Genomic DNA, 23,291 nt, shown 5'->3' with positions numbered 1-23,291 from the left:
CTGCCGATGTCGGGATCAAATATATTTTATTGCACTGAGTAGTGTATGATACACGCGAGACCGTCTCCATTTCCGCTCTCGCGATCTTTTCTGTGGACGTTATACCCAGAGCAGTCTGCAGAGCAGATCTTGCTGTGAATTTGGTCTCTTGAATCGCAGCAATGCGGATGTTATGCTGCTTCATGAAATCGACTTTCTCTGTTACAGTTAACTGCAGAATTCTGGGGTGCAACGGGGGAGACATCGTCACTATAAGGGTAAGTGACGGGTGAATACGACCAGGACGCAATTGCTGTTGTGGCCCTGGGACTGGCAGCATGGCGCAATGAAACCCGTCGGGGCTTTGCCGTCGCGCAGACCAGAACATCTACGAAAGGGCCACCGTCCAAGACAGGAGCTTCATTGGGCAGATGGCGCAAACATTTATATTCTGAGCTGGCAAACGCCGCAAAAGGTGGTAGTGACTAAGGGTATATTTCCCTGACCAAGGGTGGGGGGGGGGGGGGGGGGGGGGGAGGCGGGGCTGATGCTCGGCATTGCTCAGGACCGGGGTCAGGTAAAGGACCCTGATTGCGTTCGTAACCGTCCCGGGCCAGGAGAGTATGGCGCAGTCTCGCTGCAAGGATCTGCTGGGAGGATGACAATTTGTGAGAGGGCCGCAACAAATTAAATGGGGTTACACTGAAATGACAGCCCTTGGTCGAGAAAAATCTCGAGCCGCTCCGGTACATAGAACCGGCTGCCTTGGGAAGCGCGATCTTGGGTAGGTCGAAAAAGCTATAATATGAGCCAGGATTTGTAACTATTTTCATTTTATCCATCACATTAAAACACAATTATTTAATTAATAAATTTACATAACTCGATTCAACTATTGTATGTGTTGTTCTTTTGTCCCCTCACCTCATGGATCCGCAGCTGATTTTGGTAAATTGTTTTATTTTTAGTGTTGGAAGCTCAGACAATATCAGAAGCAGAAACATCTGCACCGGAAGATATCGATAACTTTGACCCCTATATATGCTCTTTAAGTCCAGAGATGAAAATCGTTGCTAAAGAGGAGTTGCACGAAGATGATAACATACGTCGCCAAGCATTGAAACAGCTGCGGGAATGGATATCGAAACATAAGTGCATTAAAAGGTGCCGCACAGATTCTCTATTTCTATTACGCTTCTTACGCACAAAAAAATTTTCTGTTCCCGAAGCATGTAAATTGCTCGAACGTTATTTAACGATTCGCCAATTGTTTCCCCAATGGTTTTCAAGTTTGGATATCACTGATCCAGAAGTTAATGAGATATTCGATAATGGATATTTAGTACCCTTGCCTCAAAGGGATGAAAACGGTAGACAGATAATACTTTCTGTTGCAAAAAATTTCGATCCATACAAATATACTTCAATTCAAATGGCACGCGTACACTCACTTATCTGTGAAGCATTATTAGATGACGAAGAATCACAAGTAGCTGGATATGTGTATATCAATGATGAAAGTGGTATAAGTATGGGATTTTCAAGCCTTTGGTCTCTTTCCGATTTAAGAAACATGATTAAATGTATACAAGTAAGTAAAAGTTTAGTTATTATCCAAACAAATTAAATGCACATTTTCTTTCGTAGAATTCTACACCTATGAGGCACAAAGAAACGCATTTTATTAACATACCTCAGTTTGCAACCCGTATAATAGAGTTCGTAGTTTCATTACTAAGTGCGAAACTAAAAGATCGTATATTTGTGAGTGATGTATGTATGTATATGTCGTTTTTCAAGGTGCAAAATTTAGTTACTTAAGATGCAAATTGCGCAAGTCTCCTCTTCGTTGAGATAACTGGCGCCAAATTGTAACACCAAAGGCACTTATGGACTACATACATACTTAAAATCCATTTAGGAAAAACTATTTACTTTTCAAAGTAGTTAGTTCGAAAGTCGGTAGTTCTGTCTTCATAAATTGATTTCGGTAATTTTATAAAAACAGTAAAACATAAAGCAAGTAAGGGAATTTCAGTTTGGGTGGAACCGAACATTTTGTGAGTTTCCATCGAACAGTCCAATTAGTCCGCAGTTAATTGTCCGCAAAGCAGAACTTCTGGAAACAATTTTCTATACTCAAAAATGCATGCATATGTCCGGAACAATTGCGACGTTACGATGGGAGTTATTAAAAAATGCTTTAAAACAAACTGTCAAACGTGAATCTGAATCAAGCGGTTAGCGTTATCGCCGATAGGCTAGAGAATGTAGTAGAACACTTAGAACAATTAGCAGAGTACACTAACACCACAAGTGACACCAGAAAAGAAGCTACAATTCTGTTGCAAAATATACTAAATTTTAGCTTCATGCCACTAGTTCATTTCTGGTATGAAATCTCAGCTCAGATTACAAAATCAGGCGATGAATTTTAAAGAAACGTATCATAATCTTAAATCATTATCGACTGAACTATCCGAAATTCGAGACACTCTCTGTGAAGAAGCAATAGAAAAGGGAAGTCTCTTTGTGAAAAATTGGATATTGACATAGTAAAACGTGTAAGAAGGCGCCGCAAAATGCCCGTAGAATCGGCTAGAGATTTTGATCCTTCTGCAGAATGTGAAATTTCTCGCGTTATGAAAAATGCTCTTGATCGTCTCCAACAAGAAATACATACAAGATTTACATGACTAAATGACTTTAATTTTAAATTTGGATTTTTCTTAAACAGTTGAAATTTGTTAAACAAGGATAATAACGACTTGGCAAGAACTTGGGTGAATTCTATAATACAGATTTCGTTGGAAGAGACATTTTTATCGAAATATATGACTGTAAAATATTATTTCGGTGAAGAAAAGAACCTAAAACTCCGTTAGAATTACTTACTTTTATAATCTCGTATGGAGAAGATGTTTTTCCAAACCTGCGAGTGGCACTTCAAATGCACTTGACTATATCAGTATCAATTGCTAGCTGCGAACGTTCATTCGGCAAAATAAAACTGATTTTGACATATTTACGATGAACGATAGGGCAAGGTCGTATAAGTGACCTAACATTATTAAGTGTGGAAAAAGAAAATTTTGAAATGATAAATCTTGATTATATCATTGATATATTTGCTTCCTCAAAGGCAAGCAAAATTTGCACATAGATATTAGCTTTACTAATGTATTATAATCATATTATTATTAAATATGCATTTGAGTCTACTTACAGATGATATCTTCAGCCCATGATAAAAATTTAGGAAGGTAAAACCATTCTCTCTTCTCGGCGGCCATAATGTTTTTTTGATTTTTAAAAAAATTTTAAAATCGCTCTCAAAAACATTGCGTAACTGCCAAACCAAAGGATACACACACAAATTTTAGCATATTTGACTTTTACAAATGCCCGTTAAAAAATAAAATAGATCGAATATTTGGTTTGAATTTTTATAGATCGGTTTTATACTTTGCTTTATTCTTTTTAAATTTGTACGATTTAGCCATTCATAGTCATAATTTGCTCATACCAGCATCCAGCTTACTTCGATCATTAGAGATGGTGCAGGTCTTCGTAGCTGGACGATTCACCTAGTCCATTTGGGGGATATTAATTTTTCCGACACATTTTTCCCCGCTTTGGCGTTAAGTGGAACATCCACATTTTGTTTTGATGACTTGCAAAGAGAAGCGCAAATATGTTTATCATCGACAGAATTCGGGTACGCTTACGTAGCCACCGATAAACCGAAAAATTGCAATCAGCTGATGAAATTGGCCGGGCTGGTATTAAAATTGCAACCGATTATCGGTCGGCAGATTTTTTCTTACATTTTACTTTTTCGCAAAAATACGCTTGCGTTTATGCTTTTATGTACTTATCCCATAAATGGCGCCTGTTTTGCACACAATTAATCAATTTTTCAGTCTATCGCACAAATAATTAATTTTTCGCAGCAAATGCACGTAATTTATCGGACGATAAAATTGAACATGCGCGAATTTATCGACAGTGAAATACGACAACCCCCGACTACAACTCGGTGATCGGTTGAAATGTACACATGCTCATCTAAATACATGTGTTTATTTTTATCGGACGATTACGACCGGCATCGGGCGATCAAAATCGGTCGCTGTGTAAGCGTACTCTTAGGCGGCGTAGTCTTTTTCCCGTCCGTCCATATATGGTTCTTATTTTTGTTGTAAAAATCCCTGTTGTTGTTGTTGTTGGTGCAGCGATAAGGTTGCTCCCCGAAGGCTTTGGGGTGTGTTATCGATGTGATGGTCCTTTGCCGGATACAAATCCGGTACGCTCCATAGCACCATTAAGGTGCTAGCACGACCATATCGGGAACGATTTATGTGGCCACTTTAAACCTTCAGGCCATTCCCTCCCTCCCTACCCCCAAGTTCCATGAGGAGCTTGGGGTCGCCAGAGCCTCGTCTGTTAGTGATACAGGATTCGCCGCGGATAGGTGAGGTTGACAATTGGGTTTGGAGAAGCTATATACTGCGCTGGCAACCTGAAAGGTTGCGCTACACAGCCCCTTGAATCTGGTATTTTAGCCGCCTCTTACGACAGGCATACCTACCGCGGGTATATTCTGATCCCCTAACCCGCTGGGGTTAATAGGCTAGAACACTCAAGAAACTTTAAATAAAATCCTCTAATGGAGGCCCAAGGAATCGAGCAGTTTCAATATGGTTTTACCAAAAATAAGTTCCTATTACAGATTTTTCTTCCACGTTACAGACGAATATATAATTTGTGCTATACACCAGGCTGGGGCCATACATAGAGATCGAAGTTAGGGCAGAATAAAGTGCATATCCTTCGGAAGTCTGCATACTTTTCCCCAGGCGCAAGAAAACATCACTACGCAACTGTCGCTAGTATATGTATAATACTTGTGACAACTTGGCGAAGCTTGGCGGAAATTTCACATTCCTTAAATGAGAGGCTGGAGGTGAAAGAAGATCCTGTGTTCGTAGATTTACGAGATTCTATATATCTTTTTAAACGCTGGATATAAGCTAAGGTACTGTAATATATTAAAATATATAAGTTTTAGGTCTAGTCGAGTATACAAAATCTGCGTAGCTAGAGCTTCGAATACGCCCTCAAAATCCGGATTTAGAGGCTTTTCATAAGCGGAGACTTATACTCGCATATAACTTTCCTTCTGTTTATTCTTTCGTAGACTTGTAGGTCTTCAGCTGAGTACGTTCTTGTGCTTCTAACGATGTTAGTTTTATTGAAGATCCTGGGTTCACACGCCCAAAAAAAAAATGTTTATCCCGGGCGCAAGAAAACCTCCCTACGTCACCGCACTACAATGAATTATTTGATTTTATACATCTGGGAACTGTGTTGCCAGAATATTCTTTATCTTCTTCTGAATTGCTTTTTACTTTATCGTAACTGCAAATTTCGTAATTCCAAATGCTTTGCATGTGGGAAAGTAGGCCACATCGCCAAACTGTGTAAGACCAAACGAGATCAGATTTCAGAGGATGAATCTGAGCCAGTTCAAAAACTAAACAGTGTTAACGCATGTAATGCAGTAGATAGAAAAATGATTCCTGTATATATCGATGGGAAACAAATTCAGATGGAATTGGATACGGGTGCTCCATGTGCAGTAATTAATAACGTTGCGTTCGATTAAACCAAATTTTAGATTGTTAAATACAGATCGACGATTTACAAGCTACACGGGCGACAAGTTTAACTGCATTAGACGGGTGGTAGTAACCGCTACAATGGGGAAGACTTCACGACGACTTAATTTGTATGTCGTTCAAGGAGATTGTGATATACTTTCCTGCCGAAAATGGATATCGCATTTCCCACGAGAAATAAATTTCACTGAACTTTTTTCGTCATATAACCGAAACAAAACTATAAATTCAACAGCACCAAAACTGTCAGTAAACCAACAAACACGACTGCAACATCTCATTGCATGTTTTGAGGACATCTTCAGTACGATAGCTGGGAAGTTGAGTGAGCCACCTGCAAAAGTAAAGCTCAAAGCTGGAGCAACACCAGTTTTTGCGCGAGCGCGCGATGTACCGATGGCGCTGAGAGATATGTATGGCCAGGAAATAGATCGTAGGTTTTACAAAAGAATGGGGATATTGGCATTACCGGTAATTATAAGCCCACTGTCAATCCAGAAGCAGAAGATTTCTTTAATAAAATGAAAAACGCTACAATATTTTATTACTATAACAGATGCATATACGCATTTAACAATTGATGATGATTTTGCGCATGTATTGACATTAAATACAGCGACGCTTGGGTTAATACGACCAGCTCGTTCGGTATATGGAGTAGCAAATATTCCAGCTATATGGCAAAGAAAAATTGAAACTGTTTTACATGGAGTCCCAAACGTTTTAAATTTTTTTGATGATATCTTGGTGTTTGCTGAAAACTTCGAGCAGCTACTGATAGTTTTGGAAACGACACTAAATCGCATTAAATCACATGGTTTGCATTTGAATAAGTCAAAGTGTGTCTTTGCGACACCATCGGCCATCGCATCGACGAACAGAGCGTACATAAATCCGAACACACATTGAAGGTACTAAACGCTCCCAAGCCAACGACTTTTGAAGAGCTACAGCTATTATTAGGAAAAACCACGCACCCACATCATTTAGAGAACGGGACTGAACGACCAACTGCATACGCAAGTCGAACATTGAATGCGACAGAGCAACGCTATCCACAGATTTGACCCCTATATATGCTCTTTAAGTCCAGAGATGAAAATCGTTGCTAAAGAGGAGTTGCACGAAGATGATAACATACGTCGCCAAGCATTGAAACAGCTGCGGGAATGGATATCGAAACATAAGGGCATTAAAAGGTGCCCCACAGATTCTCTATTTCTATTACACTTCTTACGCACAAGAAAATTTTCTGTTCCCGAAGCATGTAAATTGCTCGAACGTTATTTAAGGATTCGCCAATTGTTTCTCCAATGGTTTTCAAGTTTGGATATCACTGATCCAGAAGTTATTGAGATATTCGATAATGGATATTTAGTACCCTTGCCTCAAAGGAATGAAAACGGTAGACAGATAATACTTTCTGTTGCAAAAAATTTCGATCCATACAAATATACTTCAATTCAAATGGCACGCGTACACTCACTTATCAGTGAAGCATTATTAAATGACGAAGAATCACAAGTAGCTGGATATATGTATATCAATGATGAAAGTGGTATAAGTATGGGATTTTCAAGCCTTTGGTCTGTTTCCGATTTAAGAAACATGATTAAATGTATACAAGTAAGTAAAAGTTTAGTTATTATCCAAACAAATTAAATGCACATTTTCTTTCGTAGAATTCTACACCTATGAGGCACAAAGAAACGCATTTTATTAACATACCTCAGGTTGCAACCCGTATAATAGAGTTCGTAGTTTCATTACTAAGTGCGAAACTAAAAGATCGTATATTTGTGAGTGATGTATGTATGTATATGTCGTTTTTCAAGCTGGAAAATTTAGTTACTTAATATGCAAATTGCGCAAGTCTTTTCTTCGTTGAGATAACTGGCGCCAAATTGTAACACCAAATGCACTTATGGACTACATACATACTTAAAATCCATTTTGGAAAAACTATTTACTTTTCTGAGTAGTTAGTTCGAAAGTCGGTAGTTCTGTCTTCATAAATTGATTTCGGTAATTTTATAAAAACAGTAAAACATAAAGCAAGTAAGGGAATTTCAGTTTGGGTTGAACCGAACATTTTGTGAGTTTCCATCGTACAGTCCAGTTAGTCCGCAGTTAATTGTCCGCAAAGCAGAACTTCTGGAAACAATTTTCTATACTCAAAAATGCATGCATATATCCGGAACAATTGCGGCGTTACGATGGGAATTATTAAAAAATGCTTTAACAAAAACTGTCAAACGTGAATCTGAATCAAGCGGTTAGCGTTATCGCCGATAGGCTAGAGAATGTAGTAGAACACTTAGAACAATTAGCAGAGTACACTAACACCACAAGTGACACCAGAAAAGAAGCTACAATTCTGTTGCAAAATATACTAAATTTTAGTTTCTTGCCATTAGTTCATTTCTGGTATAAAATCTCAAGGGAGATTGATCGTGTGCAGGTCAGATTACAAAATCCGGGGATGAATTTTAGAGAAACGTATCATAATCCTAAATCATTAGCGACTGAACTATCCGAAATTCGAGACACTCTCTGTGAAGAAGCAATAGAAAAAGCGAAGTCTCTTTGTGAAAAATTGGATATTGACATAGTAAAACGTTTAAGAAGGCGCCGCAAAATGCCCGGAGAATCGGCTAGAGATTTTGATCCTTCTGCAGAATGTGAAATTTCTCGCGTTATGAAAAATGCTCTTGATCGTCTCCAACAAGGAATACATACAAGATTTACATGGCTAAATGACTTTAATTTTAAATTTGGATTTTTCTCAGACGGTTGAAATTTGTTAAACAAGGATAATAACGACTTGGCAAGAACTTGGGTGAATTCTATAATACAGATTTCGTTGGAAGAGAAATTTTTATCGAAATATATGACTGAAAATATTATTTCGCTGAAGAAAAGAACCTAAAATTCCGTTAGAATTACTTACTTTTATAATCTCGTATGGAGAAGATGTTTTTCCAAACCTGCGAGTGGCACTTCAAATGCACTTGACTATATCAGTATCAATTGCTAGCTGCGAACGTTCATTCGGCAAAATAAAACTGATTTTGACATATTTACGATGAACGATAGGGCAAGGACGTATAAGTGACCTAACATTATTAAGTGTGGAAAAAGAAAAATTTGAAATGATAAATATTGATTATATCATTGATATATTTGCTTCCTCAAAGGCAAGCAAAATTTGCACATAGATATTAGTTTTACTAATGTATTATAATCATATTATTATTAGATATGCATTTGAGTCTACTTACAGATGATATCTTCAGCCCATGATAAAAATTTAGGAAGGTTAAACCATTCTCTCTTCTCGGCGGCCATAATGTTTTTTTGATTTTTAAAAAAATTTTAAAATCACTCTCAAAAACATTGCGTAACTGCCAAACCAAAGTCTACACACACAAATTTTAGCATATTTGACTTTTACAAATGCCCGTTAAAAATTAAAATAGATCGAAAATTTGGTTTGAATTTTTATAGTTCGGTTTTATAGTTTGCTTTATTCTTTTTAAATTTGTACGATTTAACCATTCATAGTCATAATTTGCTCATACCAGCAACCAGCTTACTTCCATCATTAGAGATGTTGCAGGTCTTCGTAGCTGGACGATTCACCTAGTCCATTTTGGGGGATATTAATTTTTCCGACACATTTTTCCCCGCTTTGACGTTAAGTGGAACATCCATATTTTGTTTTGATGGCTTGCAAAGAGAAGCGCAAATATGTTTATCATCGACAGAATTCGGGTACGCTTACATAGCCACCGATAAACCGAAAAATTGCAATCAGCTGATGAAATTGGCCGGGTTGGTGTTAAAATTGCAACCGATTATCGGTCGGCAGATTTTTTCTTAGATTTTACTTTTTCGCAAAAATACGCTTGTGTTTATGCTTTTATGTACTTATCCCATAAATGGCGCCTGTTTTGCACACAATTAATCAATTTTTCAGTCTATCGCACAAATAATTAATTTTTCGCAGCAAATGCACGTAATTTATCGGACGATAAAATTGAACATGCGCGAATTTATCGACAGTGAAATACGACTACGCCCGACTACAACTCGGTGATCGGTTGAAATGTACACATGCTCATCTAAATACATGTGTTTATTTTTATCGGACGATTACGAACGGCATCGGGCGATCAAAATCGGTGGCTGTGTAAGCGTACTCTTAGGCGGCGTAGTCTTTTTCCCGTCCGTCCATATATGGTTCTTATTTTTGTTGTAAAAATCCCTCGCCTGGGTTAATAGGCTAGAACACTCAAGAAACTTTAAATAAAATCATCTAATGGAGGCCCAAGGAATCGAGCAGTTTCAATATGGTTTTACCAAAAAAAAGTTCCTATTACAGATTTTTCTTCCACGTTACAGACGAATATATAATTTGTGCTATACACCAGGCTGGGGCCATACATAGAGATCGAAGTTAGGGCAGAATAAAGTGCATATCCTTCGGAAGTCTGCATACTTTTCCCCAGGCGCAAGAAAACATCACTACGCAACTGTCGCTAGTATATGTATAATACTTGTGACAACTTGGCGAAGCTTGGGGGAAATTTCACATTCCTTAAATGAGAGGCTGGAGGTGAAAGAAGATCCTGTGTTCGTAGATTTACGAGATTCTATATATCTTTTTAAACGCTGGATATAAGCTAAGGTACTGTAATATATTAAAATATATAAGTTTTAGGTCTAGTCGAGTATACAAAATCTGCGTAGCTAGAGCTTCGAATACGCCCTCAAAATCCGGATTTAGGGTCTTTTCATAAGCGGAGACTTATACTGGCATATAACTTTCCATCTGTTTATTCTTTCGTAGACTTGTAGGTCTTCAGCTGAGTACGTTCTTGTGCTTCTAACGATGTACGAACGTTAGTTTTATTGAAGATCCTGGGTTCACACGCCCAAAAAAAAATTGTTTATCTCGGGCGCAAGAAAACCTCCCTATGCCACCGCACGAAAATGAATTATTTTATTTTATACATCTGGGAACTGTGTTGCCAGAACATTCTTTATCTTCTTCTGTATTGCTTTTTACTTTATCGTCACTGCAAATTTAGTAATTCCAAATGCTTTGCATGTGGGAGAGTAGGCCACATCGCCAAAGTGTGTAAGACCAGACGAGATCAGATTTCAGAGGATGAATCTGAACCAGTTCAAAAACTAAACAGTGTCAACGCATGTAATGCAGTAGATAGAAAAATGATTCCTGTATATATCGATGGGAAACAAATTCAGATGGAATTTGATACGGGTGCTCTATGTGCAGTAATTAATAACGTTGCGTTCGATTAAACCAAATTTTATGTTGTTAAATACAGATCGACGATTTACAAGCTACACGGGCGACAAGTTTAACTGCATTGGACGGGTGGTAGTAACCGCAACAATGGGGAAGACTTCACGACGACTTAATTTGTATGTCGTTCAAGGAGATTGTGATATACTTTCCTGCCGAAAATGGATATCGCATTTCCCACGAGAAATAAATTTCACTGAACTTTTTTCGTCATCTAACCGAAACAAAACTATAAATTCAACAGCACCAAAACTGTCAGTAAACCAACAAACGCGACTGCAACATCTCATTGCATGTTTTGAGGACATCTTCAGTACGATAGCTGGGAAGTTGAGTGAACCACCTGCAAAAGTAAAGCTCAAAGCTGGAGCAACACCAGTTTTTGCGCGAGCGCGCGATGTACAGATGGCGCTGAGAGATATGTACGCCCAGGAAATAGATCGTGAAATTCAGTCAAGGTTTTACAAAAGATTGAGAATATTGGCATTACCGGTAATTATAAGCCCACTGTCAATCCAAAAGCAGAAGATTTCTTTAATAAAATGAAAAACGCTACAATATTTTATTACTATAATAGATGCATATACGCATTTAACAATTGATGATGATTTTGTGCATGTATTGACATTAAATACAGCGACGCTTGGGTTAATACGACCAGCTCGTCCGGTATATGGAGTAGCAAATATTCCAGCTATATGTCAAAGAAAAATTGAAACTGTTTTACATGGAGTCCCAAACGTTTTAAATTTTTTTGATGATATCTTGGTGTTTGCTGAAAACTTCGAGCAACTACGGATAGTTTTGGAAACGACACTAAATCGCATTAAATCACATGGTTTGCATTTGAATAAGTCAAAGTGTGTCTTTGCGACACCATCGGCCACCGCATCGACGAACAGAGCGTACATAAATCCGAACACACATTGAAGGTACTAAACGCTCCCAAGCCAACGACTTTCGAAGAGCTACAGCTATTTTTAGGAAAAACCACGTACTATATACATTTATTCCAGATTTGGCCACAAGTGTACGACCATTCCGAGAAATGCTGAAAAGAGAGAAATTTTGCTGGTCTAAGGAGGCAAACGCAGCGCTTGCTAGATTGAAATAAACGTTGATTTCATATCAAGTGTTGATGCCATACGACCCAACACTACTGGTACTACTTGCAACAGACACGAGTCCAACAGGACTAGGAGCCGTGCCCCCACATCATTTAGAGAACGGGACTGAACGACCAATTGCATACGCAAGTCGATCATTGAATGTTACATAGCACCGCTATCCACAGATTGACAAAGAGGCATTGGCAATTGTGTGGGCCGTTGAAATTTTTTTTAAATATTTATGTATACGCGCGGCATTGTACACTAATCACCGATAATAAGCCATTGCCACAAATATTACAATTTGACAAGTTGCTTCCAGTAGTATGCATAAGTAGAATGGCGAACTAAGCAGACTTTTTAAGCAGATTCTATTTGAGGTGATGTACAAGAGCTCAAAGGCGAACGCGAACGCCGACTATCTTTCAGGCGCCCACTCTCGGCCACCGCAATCATTGCAAATTAAGCAGATGCAGAATATAGCCCTGACGAACCTAGACGAACATGATGAGTTCGACCATTTCATGATTCGCCAAATCCACCAACTACCACCAAGTTCGGAACACATAGCAAGAGAGTACAGAAAAGATGAACGAATTGGTAAAATAATTAAACTACTGGAAAGTGGCCGTGCTTGAAAAGGGCAGGGTACAAAACCCCAGAAATCAATTACAGGTTGTCCTCTGGATGTTTGATGTTCGAACATCGTGTTGTTATGCCACCAAAGTATCGAAACAAGCTGCTTGACAATTTACACAGGGGGCATTTAGGAATTGTTAAGATGAAAGCGATCGCCCGCTCATTCATATACTGGCCAGGCATAGACAACGATATCGAGAATATTGCGAACCAATGTGATGCAAGTGCAAAACAAGCAAACAACCCGACAAAAAGTGGGGATCACCATTGGGAATACCCCAAGGGACCATGGGGACGTATTCATATGGACTATGCGTTTCGAGGGATAGGTTAGGTTGAACTGGCCGGTCAATAAAGACCTCACATAGAGTGAATGTGTCCATAGTGTTACCATAATTTGTTTGACGACCAAACGGAAGAACCCCAATCAGGTGCCAGGACATATGTTATAGAGTAACTCCGTTCGATAGGCAAATACTGCCAATTTTCTAGGACCCAGCTTAATTGCTGCCTCAAGATTTGGCAACTCTGTCGCCCCTAATAGCTGGAGCCTTGGCCTGGCGAGCGCAGTACATGAACACAGAACGTGCTCAACCGTTTCATCCTGCAGCTGACACTTCCTCGCTGTTACTGATTAGACCTAACTTATAAGCATGTGACGCCAGAAGGCAGTGTCCAGTCAGTATGCCCGTCGTGAGCCTTAAATCTTCTCTCTTCAGAGATATGAGCCAATTTGTGAGTATAATATTGTAGGCTTTGCACATGATCTTAGAAATTTTTCAGCCCCGCGCTTTTGTCTACGCCTTTCCTCCTTAATGGATCATATGCAACCCCTGTTTCCTTTTGATTTCTCCCAAACTAAGTGGGACGTCTATAGTCGACTCAGCGAGTGTTGCACCCTCATTTGCCAACTCATCGGCCTTTTCGTTACCTTCTATCCTTTTATGACCAGGAACCTAGTAAGGATGTATGGTCCGGCCTGAGCGAAGTGTTTCCAATGCTTCTCTGCATTCCAAAACACTTCTTGATGAAGTACTGTGTGAGATTATTGCCTTAATCGCAGCCTGACTATCAATATATAAATTGACGCGACTGCAGCTTGAGCAGGCTTCCTTCAGAATTTCTGCTGCTTTCTTCATTGCTATAATTTTCGCTTAAAAAACGCTGCAGTAATCTGGCAGCCTGTAGGATCTACTTTTTTCTGGGTGGACACAGTAAACAGCAGACCCAACCCCTTCCATTAATTTGGAACCATCTGTAACCACGTGTATAGCATGTTCTGCCATTTCTGCACCCCGGTACCAACACTCCGGCTCAATTGTGGTCCCACTATCTCTTTCGAACCTCAGGCACGAGACCATATATTCCGTTTGCCCGATATAAGATGGCGCTATACTGCTGTGGTCATTTCCTTTTATTTATTTTTTTTTAATATGCAGAGGCGGGGGTGTTGCCATATACTGCAAAGCAAATATTCCTCACAAAATAATTTTTAAGTCAAGTGTAGATGATCCTATTGAGTATATTTTCATGGAAGTTGGGAATAGGTTTAATAAATGCTTAATTATATGTGTATACAACCCCAATACAACATTTAAGCTAGATAATTTATTTTCGCAATTGGCCCAGTTTTCTCACATGTATGAGCATATACTACTTTGTGGTGATTTCAACACGGATATACTAAATAAAGACTCACGATGTCTAAAATAACGGATGATTTGAACTCCATAAGACTAGATGTCGTTAAAAAATATCGTAAGCGATTTTCACCCAATTTTAAACCTACTTTGCTAGATTTGATGTGCACATCCAACAGTTCCGAAGTGCTCCATTATGACCAATTCTCCCTTGCTGGATTATCTGACCACGACATGTTGTTTATTTCATATAACATAGCCCTAAGTTGCACAAATAGAACACAGTTCTACTACAGGGATTTTAAAGCAGTCAATATTTCTGAGCTTGCATATGAGGCTAGTGTTTTACATTGGAACGGCGTCTGCATCCTTCCTGATATTAATCAAAACCTTAATTTTTTTGTATCGCAAGTACTTTGCTTGTTTGATAAATATGTTCCACTAAAGGAAGTCAAAACTGAAAGCAGGAAACAGCCATGGTTCACGAATCAAGTGTTGTCGGCTATTAGAGCACGAAATAAGTTATATAGTCGTTGGAAGCTTGACCCTACGGAAACAGCCTAGGAGTTTTATCGCCAAGCCAGAAATAATGCTCCACTGCTAATTAAGAATTCTAAAAGAGAATTTTATAAAACGAAGCTTGATACTGATTTGCCGGTAAAAAATCTGTGGCAAAATATAAGATCCCTAGGTATCGGGGCAAAAATTAATTCAGAATGCGATTTAAATCCAGATGATATGAACAATTTCTTCCTACAGTCATGCAAAACAAAAAATTACGGGAACTTCAAGATTGATGAAAATTTACTTCATACACCAGAAAATGAATTTCAGTTCAATGCAGTAACAGAGGTCGATGTCATGAGAAGTATGATTGCACTTAAATCGAATGCAGTTGGTGAGGATGGTACTAGTCTTAGGTTTTTGAAACTGATAATACAATACATAGTGCCAACTCTGACTCACATAATTAATTTTTCAATTACAACGTCAACCTTTCCCGATGCTTGGAAAATAGCAAAGGTCATTCCTGTTGCTAAAAACCGTCGGCTGCTGTCTCAACAGATTATCGTCCCTTAAGTATATTGCCAGTCTTGTCAAACGTCTGGGAGAAATTAGCGGCTGCCCAAATTACGGAATATCTTAATACAAACATGCTCTTGGGGAAATTTTAGTCTGGTTACAGAGCCTTCCATAGTTATAATACTGCCATGCTCAAGAAGATATCCACCCAGCCTATGACAGAGGTGAATTAACTCTGCTGGCGCTTTTGGATTTTTCTAAAGCTTTCGACACAGTGGATCAGTCTATTATTTTACTAAAATTAAGTAAATACTACGGATTCTCTGATAGTTCCGTAAGATTGCTTGAAAATGGAGTTTTCCTCCAAGATACTTAACTGCGGTCTCGTTAGCTTTCTGAATTATCGCAATTTAGGGTTCCTACACGACTTAATCCATAAAAGGCAACCGGAATACCTATTTAGAAATTTATGTTTTTCAAAATTAGACAGAACTGGCAACCTTATTGTTTCACGATATAAGTATCTTACATCTTCCAGAACATTATTTGTCAGTGCTATCAAATTATGGAACTCACTACCAAATAACATTAAAAATGAACACAATACCAGGCGCTTTAAATTGGCTTTATTTGAATGTCTGCAAAATTTATATACATAATAATTTTTCTTAATTTTTTATTGAATCAGATTCATTCTTTTATTTTTCTTTTTACTAAACTATTCAAAGACCTTCTTGAGCATTCATTCAAATATACATACATGGAATAGTTGATGGTGTTTTGATTGAATTAGTTTTCATAATCTATTTATTTAACATAATGTATATTAAAAATAAATTTAGAAATTAAAAATATTGTATTGTTGATAAATATCCGAATGTTGATGTATGTTAAGAGACAATGGTCTTACATGTACAAATTTATTAACAAACTTTGAACTTTGAACTTTCACCCCTCCAAGCTTAGGCTTAGTCCAATTAGGGACCTTGTATTTCCTAGTAAACAATACTAATTTTTTTCCGCGCTGGCGGTTAGCCCAACTCCAGATGCCCAGGCATGTACATTCCGAAGAGCCTGATCCATTAGAGAGGTAAGTGTTTTTAGGCATCTGCAGCTTATGCTGAAACGTCATCTGCATTTGCCGTAAGTTTGATTGGTCCTCCGTCGAACCGCCTAAGCAACTGGTTTATAACCAGCGTCCACAGCATTGGTAATAAAACCCCACCCTGTGGCGTTCCTCGGTTTAGAGATTTCGTTGCCTCGCACACACCCCATTCCGATGTGATCATTCTGCAGCTTAGCATGGAACCGATCCAATTTGCTAAAGCTGGATGAACTTCAAACGAGTTGAGACTGTTCTTGATTGCTCTTTTCGAGACATTATTGAAAGCTCCGGCAATGTCCAGAAAAACACCTAGAGCATATTCCTGGTGGGTCAAGGCCTTCTCAATATTCATAACCACCCTATGCAATGCAGTATCGACTAACTTGCCTTTGGTGTAAGCATGTTGTGCTGAAGAGAATAATTTCTCGTTCATTTTTGAATTTATAAGCACATTTATTAATCTGTCTAGGGGTTTGAGTAGAAAAGATGTCAAACTAATAGGCCTGTAATCTTTCGGGTGCATACGACTGGCTTTTACCGCTTTCGGTATGAAGAATATTCGAGCCGTTCTCCAAGATTGCGAGACGTGGTTCACTTTTATGCAACCCTTAGAGATTATTCTTAGCCATTCTATAATCGTTCCACCGGCCATCTGCAACATAGCAGGGAATATCCCATCTGGGCCCGGCGGTTTGAACATTGCAAACTTTTTATTGCCCATTCAATTTTGGTCTTAGTCACCAATCCTGGTACCTCTCGCTCCGTATTACGACTGTAGACGTGGTTACATAACTCTTCCGCATCGTCTCCTTATGGGAAGTGTGTGTTAGGTAGCGCCTCAAGGGACTCTCCAGTACTGTGTGACAATTCCCCGTCGTCCCTTTTTATTTAACTGCATTTCCTTTAGATAGCACTTCCCTCAGTCTCGCGTTTTCGCTGGAGCATTCTATGTCGGCACAGAAATTCTTCCATGAAACCCGCCTTGACCTCTTGATTTCACGTTTATATATCCTCAACAGATCTCTGTATTGGTCCCAGCACTCCTCGCTTTCCGCAACTTTTGCCAGCTTAAAAATTTTTCGAAGGAGCGATAGTTAGAAGTGAGAGTTACTAAATCTATAACAGCAACGGCGAAAATGGCGTTGTTGGACGAAGTATTTGCGGCTTACAGGGTGCCAAATCACAAATATTCATCGCCGTATCATCCAGCAACCAACGGACAAGAATAGCGTAGCGTACATACAGTCAAGAACGCATTGAAAGCGATGGGTACTACGAGTAGTTCATTAAAAACAAATTTGAAAGAATTTTTGAGGCAATACAAAAATGCACCGCACGAAACCATAAGGTCTTCACCAGCACTATTATTTATGGGGTGACAGCTGCGCACACCGCTGAATTTGATTCGACCAGAGGAAATTTCAAAGAACATAGAAGAGAAGCAATACGTAAAGTCCAAAAAAACTATCAGGGAGTTTGAACCAAATATAAATGTTTACATTTTGTCTGGAAGTCCGCGGATTTGTAAGTGGTTCAGGGGAACCATAAACGCACGTCTAGGTGATCTGCATTATGAAATACTCTGTACAACGGCATGTGGCCCAAATACGCAAAGCACCTGGTGGACCTGATAAAACAGCTCGTGAAGTTGTTAGTAGATAGCACTGAAGCGGAAATGCAACCGGTGGCTGTTGAAACAGTGCAAAACGAATCGTGGGGATCGGAAGATTTTAAAGGATTTGCTTTGGCTAATAGTACAGTAGGGCAAGACCCCACATGTGCACCACATACAACACCCGAGCCAAGTAGGATACCTCCAATTCCAAGGCGATCAGACCAGTGCATGGACCTTTAAAAAGAGAATGTTGGTAGACGAAAAATTTAAATAGTGGTAGAAGTTGGTAGATTTTTTTTTTTTTTCAAGAAAACAATAGCTACATTTTATATTTGTACAAAACAATTCATATTTTATTATAAAACAAATAAAGCACATTTTACGGAAATACAACTTAAACAAAAAAATGTAAACAAAACAAAAAAATGTATGTAAATTTGTATATACATAGCTTATGCCTATATCATACTCGCTTTTTTCCTGTATTTTGAAATACTGAGGAAACTTTACCGATACGTCTCATTACAACAACAATTTTCCAATGTACCAGTATTTTTCTGCCACAAAATAACCGACTTTGGCATGTTATCGTTTACTTAAAACTTTTTTTATTTTCGTTCAAAATTATTCATAAACAAGTAAGGAAGGCTAAGTTCAGGTGTAACCGAACATTACATACTCAGCTGAGAGCTTTGGAGACAAAAAAGGGAAAATCACCATGTAAGAAAGTGAACCTATGGTAACCCTGGAATGTGTTTGTATGACATGGGTATCAAATGGAAGGTATTAAAGAGTATTTTAAAAAGGAGTGGGCCATAGTTCTATAGGTGGACGCTATTTCCGGATATCGCCGTAAAGGTGGACCAGGGGTGACTCTAGAATATATTTGTACACGGTATGGGTATCAAATGAAAGGTGGTAATGAGTATTTTAAAAGGGAGTGATCCTTAGTTCTATAGGTGGAAGCCTTTTCGAGATATCGCCATAAAGGTGGACCAAGGGTGACTCTAGAATGCGTTTGTACGATATGGGTATCAAACGAAATGGGTTAATGATTATTTAAAAGAGAGTGGGCCTTAGTTCTAAAGGTGGACGACTTTTCGAGATATTGCCATAACGGTGGACCCGGGGTGACTCTAGAATAAGTTTGTACGATATGGGTATAAAATGAAAGGTGTTAATGGGTTTTTTAAAAGGGAGTGGGCCTTAGTTCTATAGGTGGACGCCTTTTCGATATATCGACTCTAGGGGTGACTCTAGAATGTGTTTGTACGATATAGGTATCAAATGAAAGTTGTTAATGAGTATTTTAAAAGGGAGTGGGCCTTAGTTCTATAGGTGGACGCCTTTTCGAGATATCGCCATAAAGGTGGACCAGCGGTGACTCTAGAATGTGTTTGTACGATATGGGTATCAAATGAAAGGTGCTAATGAGTATTTTAAAAGGAAGTGGACCTTAGTTCTATAGGTGCACGCCTTTACGAGTTATCGCCATAAAGGTGGCCAGGCATGACTCTCGAATGCATTTGTACGATATGTGTATCAAATTAAATGTATGAATGAGGGTTTCAAAAGCGAGTGGCCCTTAGGTTTATATATGAAGGCGTTTCGAGATATCGAACGAAATGTGGACCAGGGTGACCCAGAACATCATTTGTCGGGTACCGCTAATTTATTTCCATATGTAATACCACGAACAGTATTCCAGCCAAGATTCCAAGGGCTTTTGATTTCGCCGAGCAGAACTTTTTCATTTTCTTCTACTTAATATGGTAGGTGTCACACCCATTTTAAAAAGTTTTTTCTAAAGTTATATTTTGCGTCAATAAACCAATCCAATTACCATGTTTCATCCCTTTTTTCCTATTTGGTATAGAATTATGGAATTTTTTTCATTTTTCGTAATTTTCGATATCGAAAAATTGGGCGTGGTCATAGTCGGATTTCGGCCATTTTCTATACCAGTACAAAGTAAGTTCAGGTAAGTACGTGAACTGAGTTTAGTAAAGATATATCGATTTTTGCTCGAGTTATCGTGTTAACGGCCGAGCGGAAGGACACACGGTCGAATTTACTTATATACTGTAAAGATAATAAATTTTTTGTGAAAATTTGACTTTAAAAAAAAATTTTGTTTAAAGTGGGCGTGTTCGTTATCCGATTTTGCAAATTTTTATTGAGCGCACATACAGTAAGAGGAGTAAAGTTCCTGCCAAATTTCATCATGATATCTTCAACGACTGCCAAATTACAGCTTGCAAAACTTTTAAATTACCTTCTTTTAAAAGTGGGCGGTGCCACACCCTTTGTCCAAAATCTTACTAATTTTCTATTTTGTGTCACAAGGTCAACCCACCTACCAAGTTTCAGCGCTTTATCCGTTTTTGGCAATGAATTATCGCAATTTTTCGGTTTTTCGAAATTTTCGATATCGAAAAAGTGGGCGTGGTTATAGTCCGATATCGTTCATTTTAAATAGCGATCTGAGATGAGTGCCCATGAACCTACATACCAAATTTCATCAAGATACCTAAAAATTTACTCAAGTTATCGTGTTAACGGGCGGACGAACGGACGGACATGGCTCAATCAAGTTTTTTTTCGATACTCATGATTTTGATATATAGAAGTCTATATCTATCTCGATTCCTTTATACCTGTACAACCAACCGTTATCCAATCAAAGTTAATATACTCTGTATGCAAAGCACGCTGAGTATAAAAACTTATTAAAATATCGCAGGAAAATATTTGCGAGCTCATTTACTACATTTCTTTCATAAATAAACTTATATCTTTTTTTTTTTTGTAAAAATGTATTAATTTAGTTGGAGGCTGAAATAAAGTCCGTCCGATACAATACTCTTTTATTAATATTTGATTGGAAATGCTTTGAATTTTTAAGCCATTACGCTTGGCCGTTTTTATGTCGTTCATTATAGAGAACTACATTTCTGCGGCTGCACTACTGTGAGGTAATATTGCGAAGGAGCACATTTATTCACTCAAATTTTCTTTTAGAAGACTCTTTTCAGTTCCCAATTTTATCCATCCTTTAAGAATATCGTCGGAAAATATCTTTTCCTTATCATATAACATTAATGATAGCCATTCGTTGTTAAGAATTTCTATGGAAATCTTGTGAAATGGAAAAGCTTTAAGGAAGGGAACAATCATTGTCATTTGACTAGAATTAATATTTTTTTTATTAACATTTTTCAAAAGGTGTAACTTTTCGTCTTCGAAATTGAATCGTTTCTTAATTTCCTTACAAGGCAAATGTTGGTAGATTTTTCTGCTTTGGTGGTAGAAGTGGTAGAAACTGAAAATGGGCTAAAAAGTTGGTAGATCTACCAATAAAGTGGTAAAATCCGTGCACTGGATCAGACAGAGAAAGGCACCTGTCGTATACTGACCTTAACCCTTGCAGAGGAAGAAAAAATGTTATGTATGAAACGATATGGCAGAGCCCCGACAATGAATTATTTTTTTTTATACATCTAGCAACTGCGTTGCCAGAACATTCCTAATCATTTTCTTTATTACTTTTTACTTTATCGTCAATGGGTCGTATAATGGGTCAATTATTTTAGAATGTAACCATTAAATCATTTGCATTAATTGCATTAATTAAATAAATATATATATAAAGTGGGCCTTAGTTCTATAGGTGGACGCCTTTTTGGGATATTTCCACAAGGGTGGACCAGAGCTGACTCTAGAATTTGTTTGTACGATATGGGTATCAAATTAAAGGTATTAATGGGAGTTTTAAAAGGGAGTGGCCCTTAGTTGTATATGTTAAGGCGTTTTCGAGATATCGATTAAAATGTGGACCAGGGTGACCCAGAACATCATCTGTCGGGTACCGCTAATTTATTTATATATGTAATACCACCAACAGTATTCCCGCCAAGATTCCATGGGCTTTTGAATTCGCCCTGCAGAACTTTTTCATTTTCTTCTACTTAATGTGGTAGGTGTCACACCCATTTTACAAAGTTTTTTCTAAAGTTATATTTTGCGTCAATAAACCAATCCAATTACCATGTTTCATCTGTTTTTTATATTTGGTATAGAATTATGGAATTTTTTTAATTTTTCGTAATTTTCAATATCGGAAAAGTGGGCGTCAAATGAAAAAGGGGAGCCACGCCCATTTTGAAAATTTCTTTTATGTTTGTATTTTGTTGCACCATATTATTACTGGAGTTGAAGTTGACATAATTTACTTATATACTGTAAAGATATTAAATTTTTTGTTAAAATTTGACTTAAAAAAATTTTTTTTTTTAAAGTGGGCGTGTTTGTCATCCGCTTTTGCTAATTTTTATTTAGCACACATATAGTAATAGGAGTAACGTGCCTACCAAATTTCATCATGATATCTTCAACGACTGCCAAATTACAGCTTGCTTAAATTACCTTCTTTTAAAAGTGGGCGGTGCCACGCCCATTGTCCAAAATTTTTCTAATTTTCTATTTGGCGTCATAAGTTCAACGCACCTACCAAGTTTCATCGCTTTATCCGTCTTTGGTAATGAATTATCGCACTTTTTCGGTTTGTCGAAATATTCGATATCGAAAAAGCGGGCGTGGTTGTAGTCCGATTTCGTTAATTTTAAATAGCGATCAGAGATGAGCGCCCAGGAATCTACATGCCAAATTTCATCAATATACCTCAAAATTTACTCAAGTTATCGTGTTTACGGACGGACGGATGGTTGAAGTCACGCCCAGTTTTTATACACAGTCAACCGTCTGTCCTTCCGCTCGGCCTTTAACACGATAACTTGCGCAAAAAACGATATATCTTAACTAAACTTAGTTCACGTACTTATCTGAAGTCACTTTATCTTGGTATAAAATATGGCCGAAATCCGACTATGACCACGCCCACTTTTCCGATATCGAAAATTACGAAAAATGAAAAAAATGCCATAATTCTGTACCAAATATGAAAAAAGAGATGAACCATGGTAATTGGATTGGTTCATTGACGCAAAATATAACTCTAGAAAAAACTTTGTAAAGTGGGTGTGACACCTACCATATTAAGTAGAAGAAAATGAAAAAGTTCTGCAGGGCGAAATCAAAAGCCCGTGGAATCTTGGCAGGAATACTGTTCGTGGTATGACATTTATAAATAAATTAGCGGTACGCGACAG

The 23,291-nt window shown here is 38.1% G+C and overlaps 1 protein-coding gene across 1 annotated transcript in view; it reads left to right on the top strand.

The window, feature by feature from the left end:
* LOC137254256 (clavesin-2) overlaps positions 1 to 23,291 on the top strand; it is a gene marked incomplete at its 5' end in the record, with an annotated part of 360,972 nt that overhangs the window by 231,736 nt on the left and 105,945 nt on the right. Inside the window, 2 exons of the mRNA XM_067791947.1 lie at positions 948 to 1,570; positions 1,627 to 1,743. Of these exons, the coding sequence (XP_067648048.1) occupies positions 948 to 1,570; positions 1,627 to 1,743 (740 nt within the window). The remainder of the gene's footprint in view (positions 1 to 947; positions 1,571 to 1,626; positions 1,744 to 23,291) is intronic.

Source organism: Eurosta solidaginis, chromosome 5, assembly GCF_040869045.1.
Source record: "Eurosta solidaginis isolate ZX-2024a chromosome 5, ASM4086904v1, whole genome shotgun sequence".
In the NCBI taxonomy this organism is placed as follows: Eukaryota; Metazoa; Arthropoda; class Insecta; order Diptera; family Tephritidae; genus Eurosta; species Eurosta solidaginis.
This window is presented reverse-complemented; position numbering and strand designations above follow the sequence as displayed.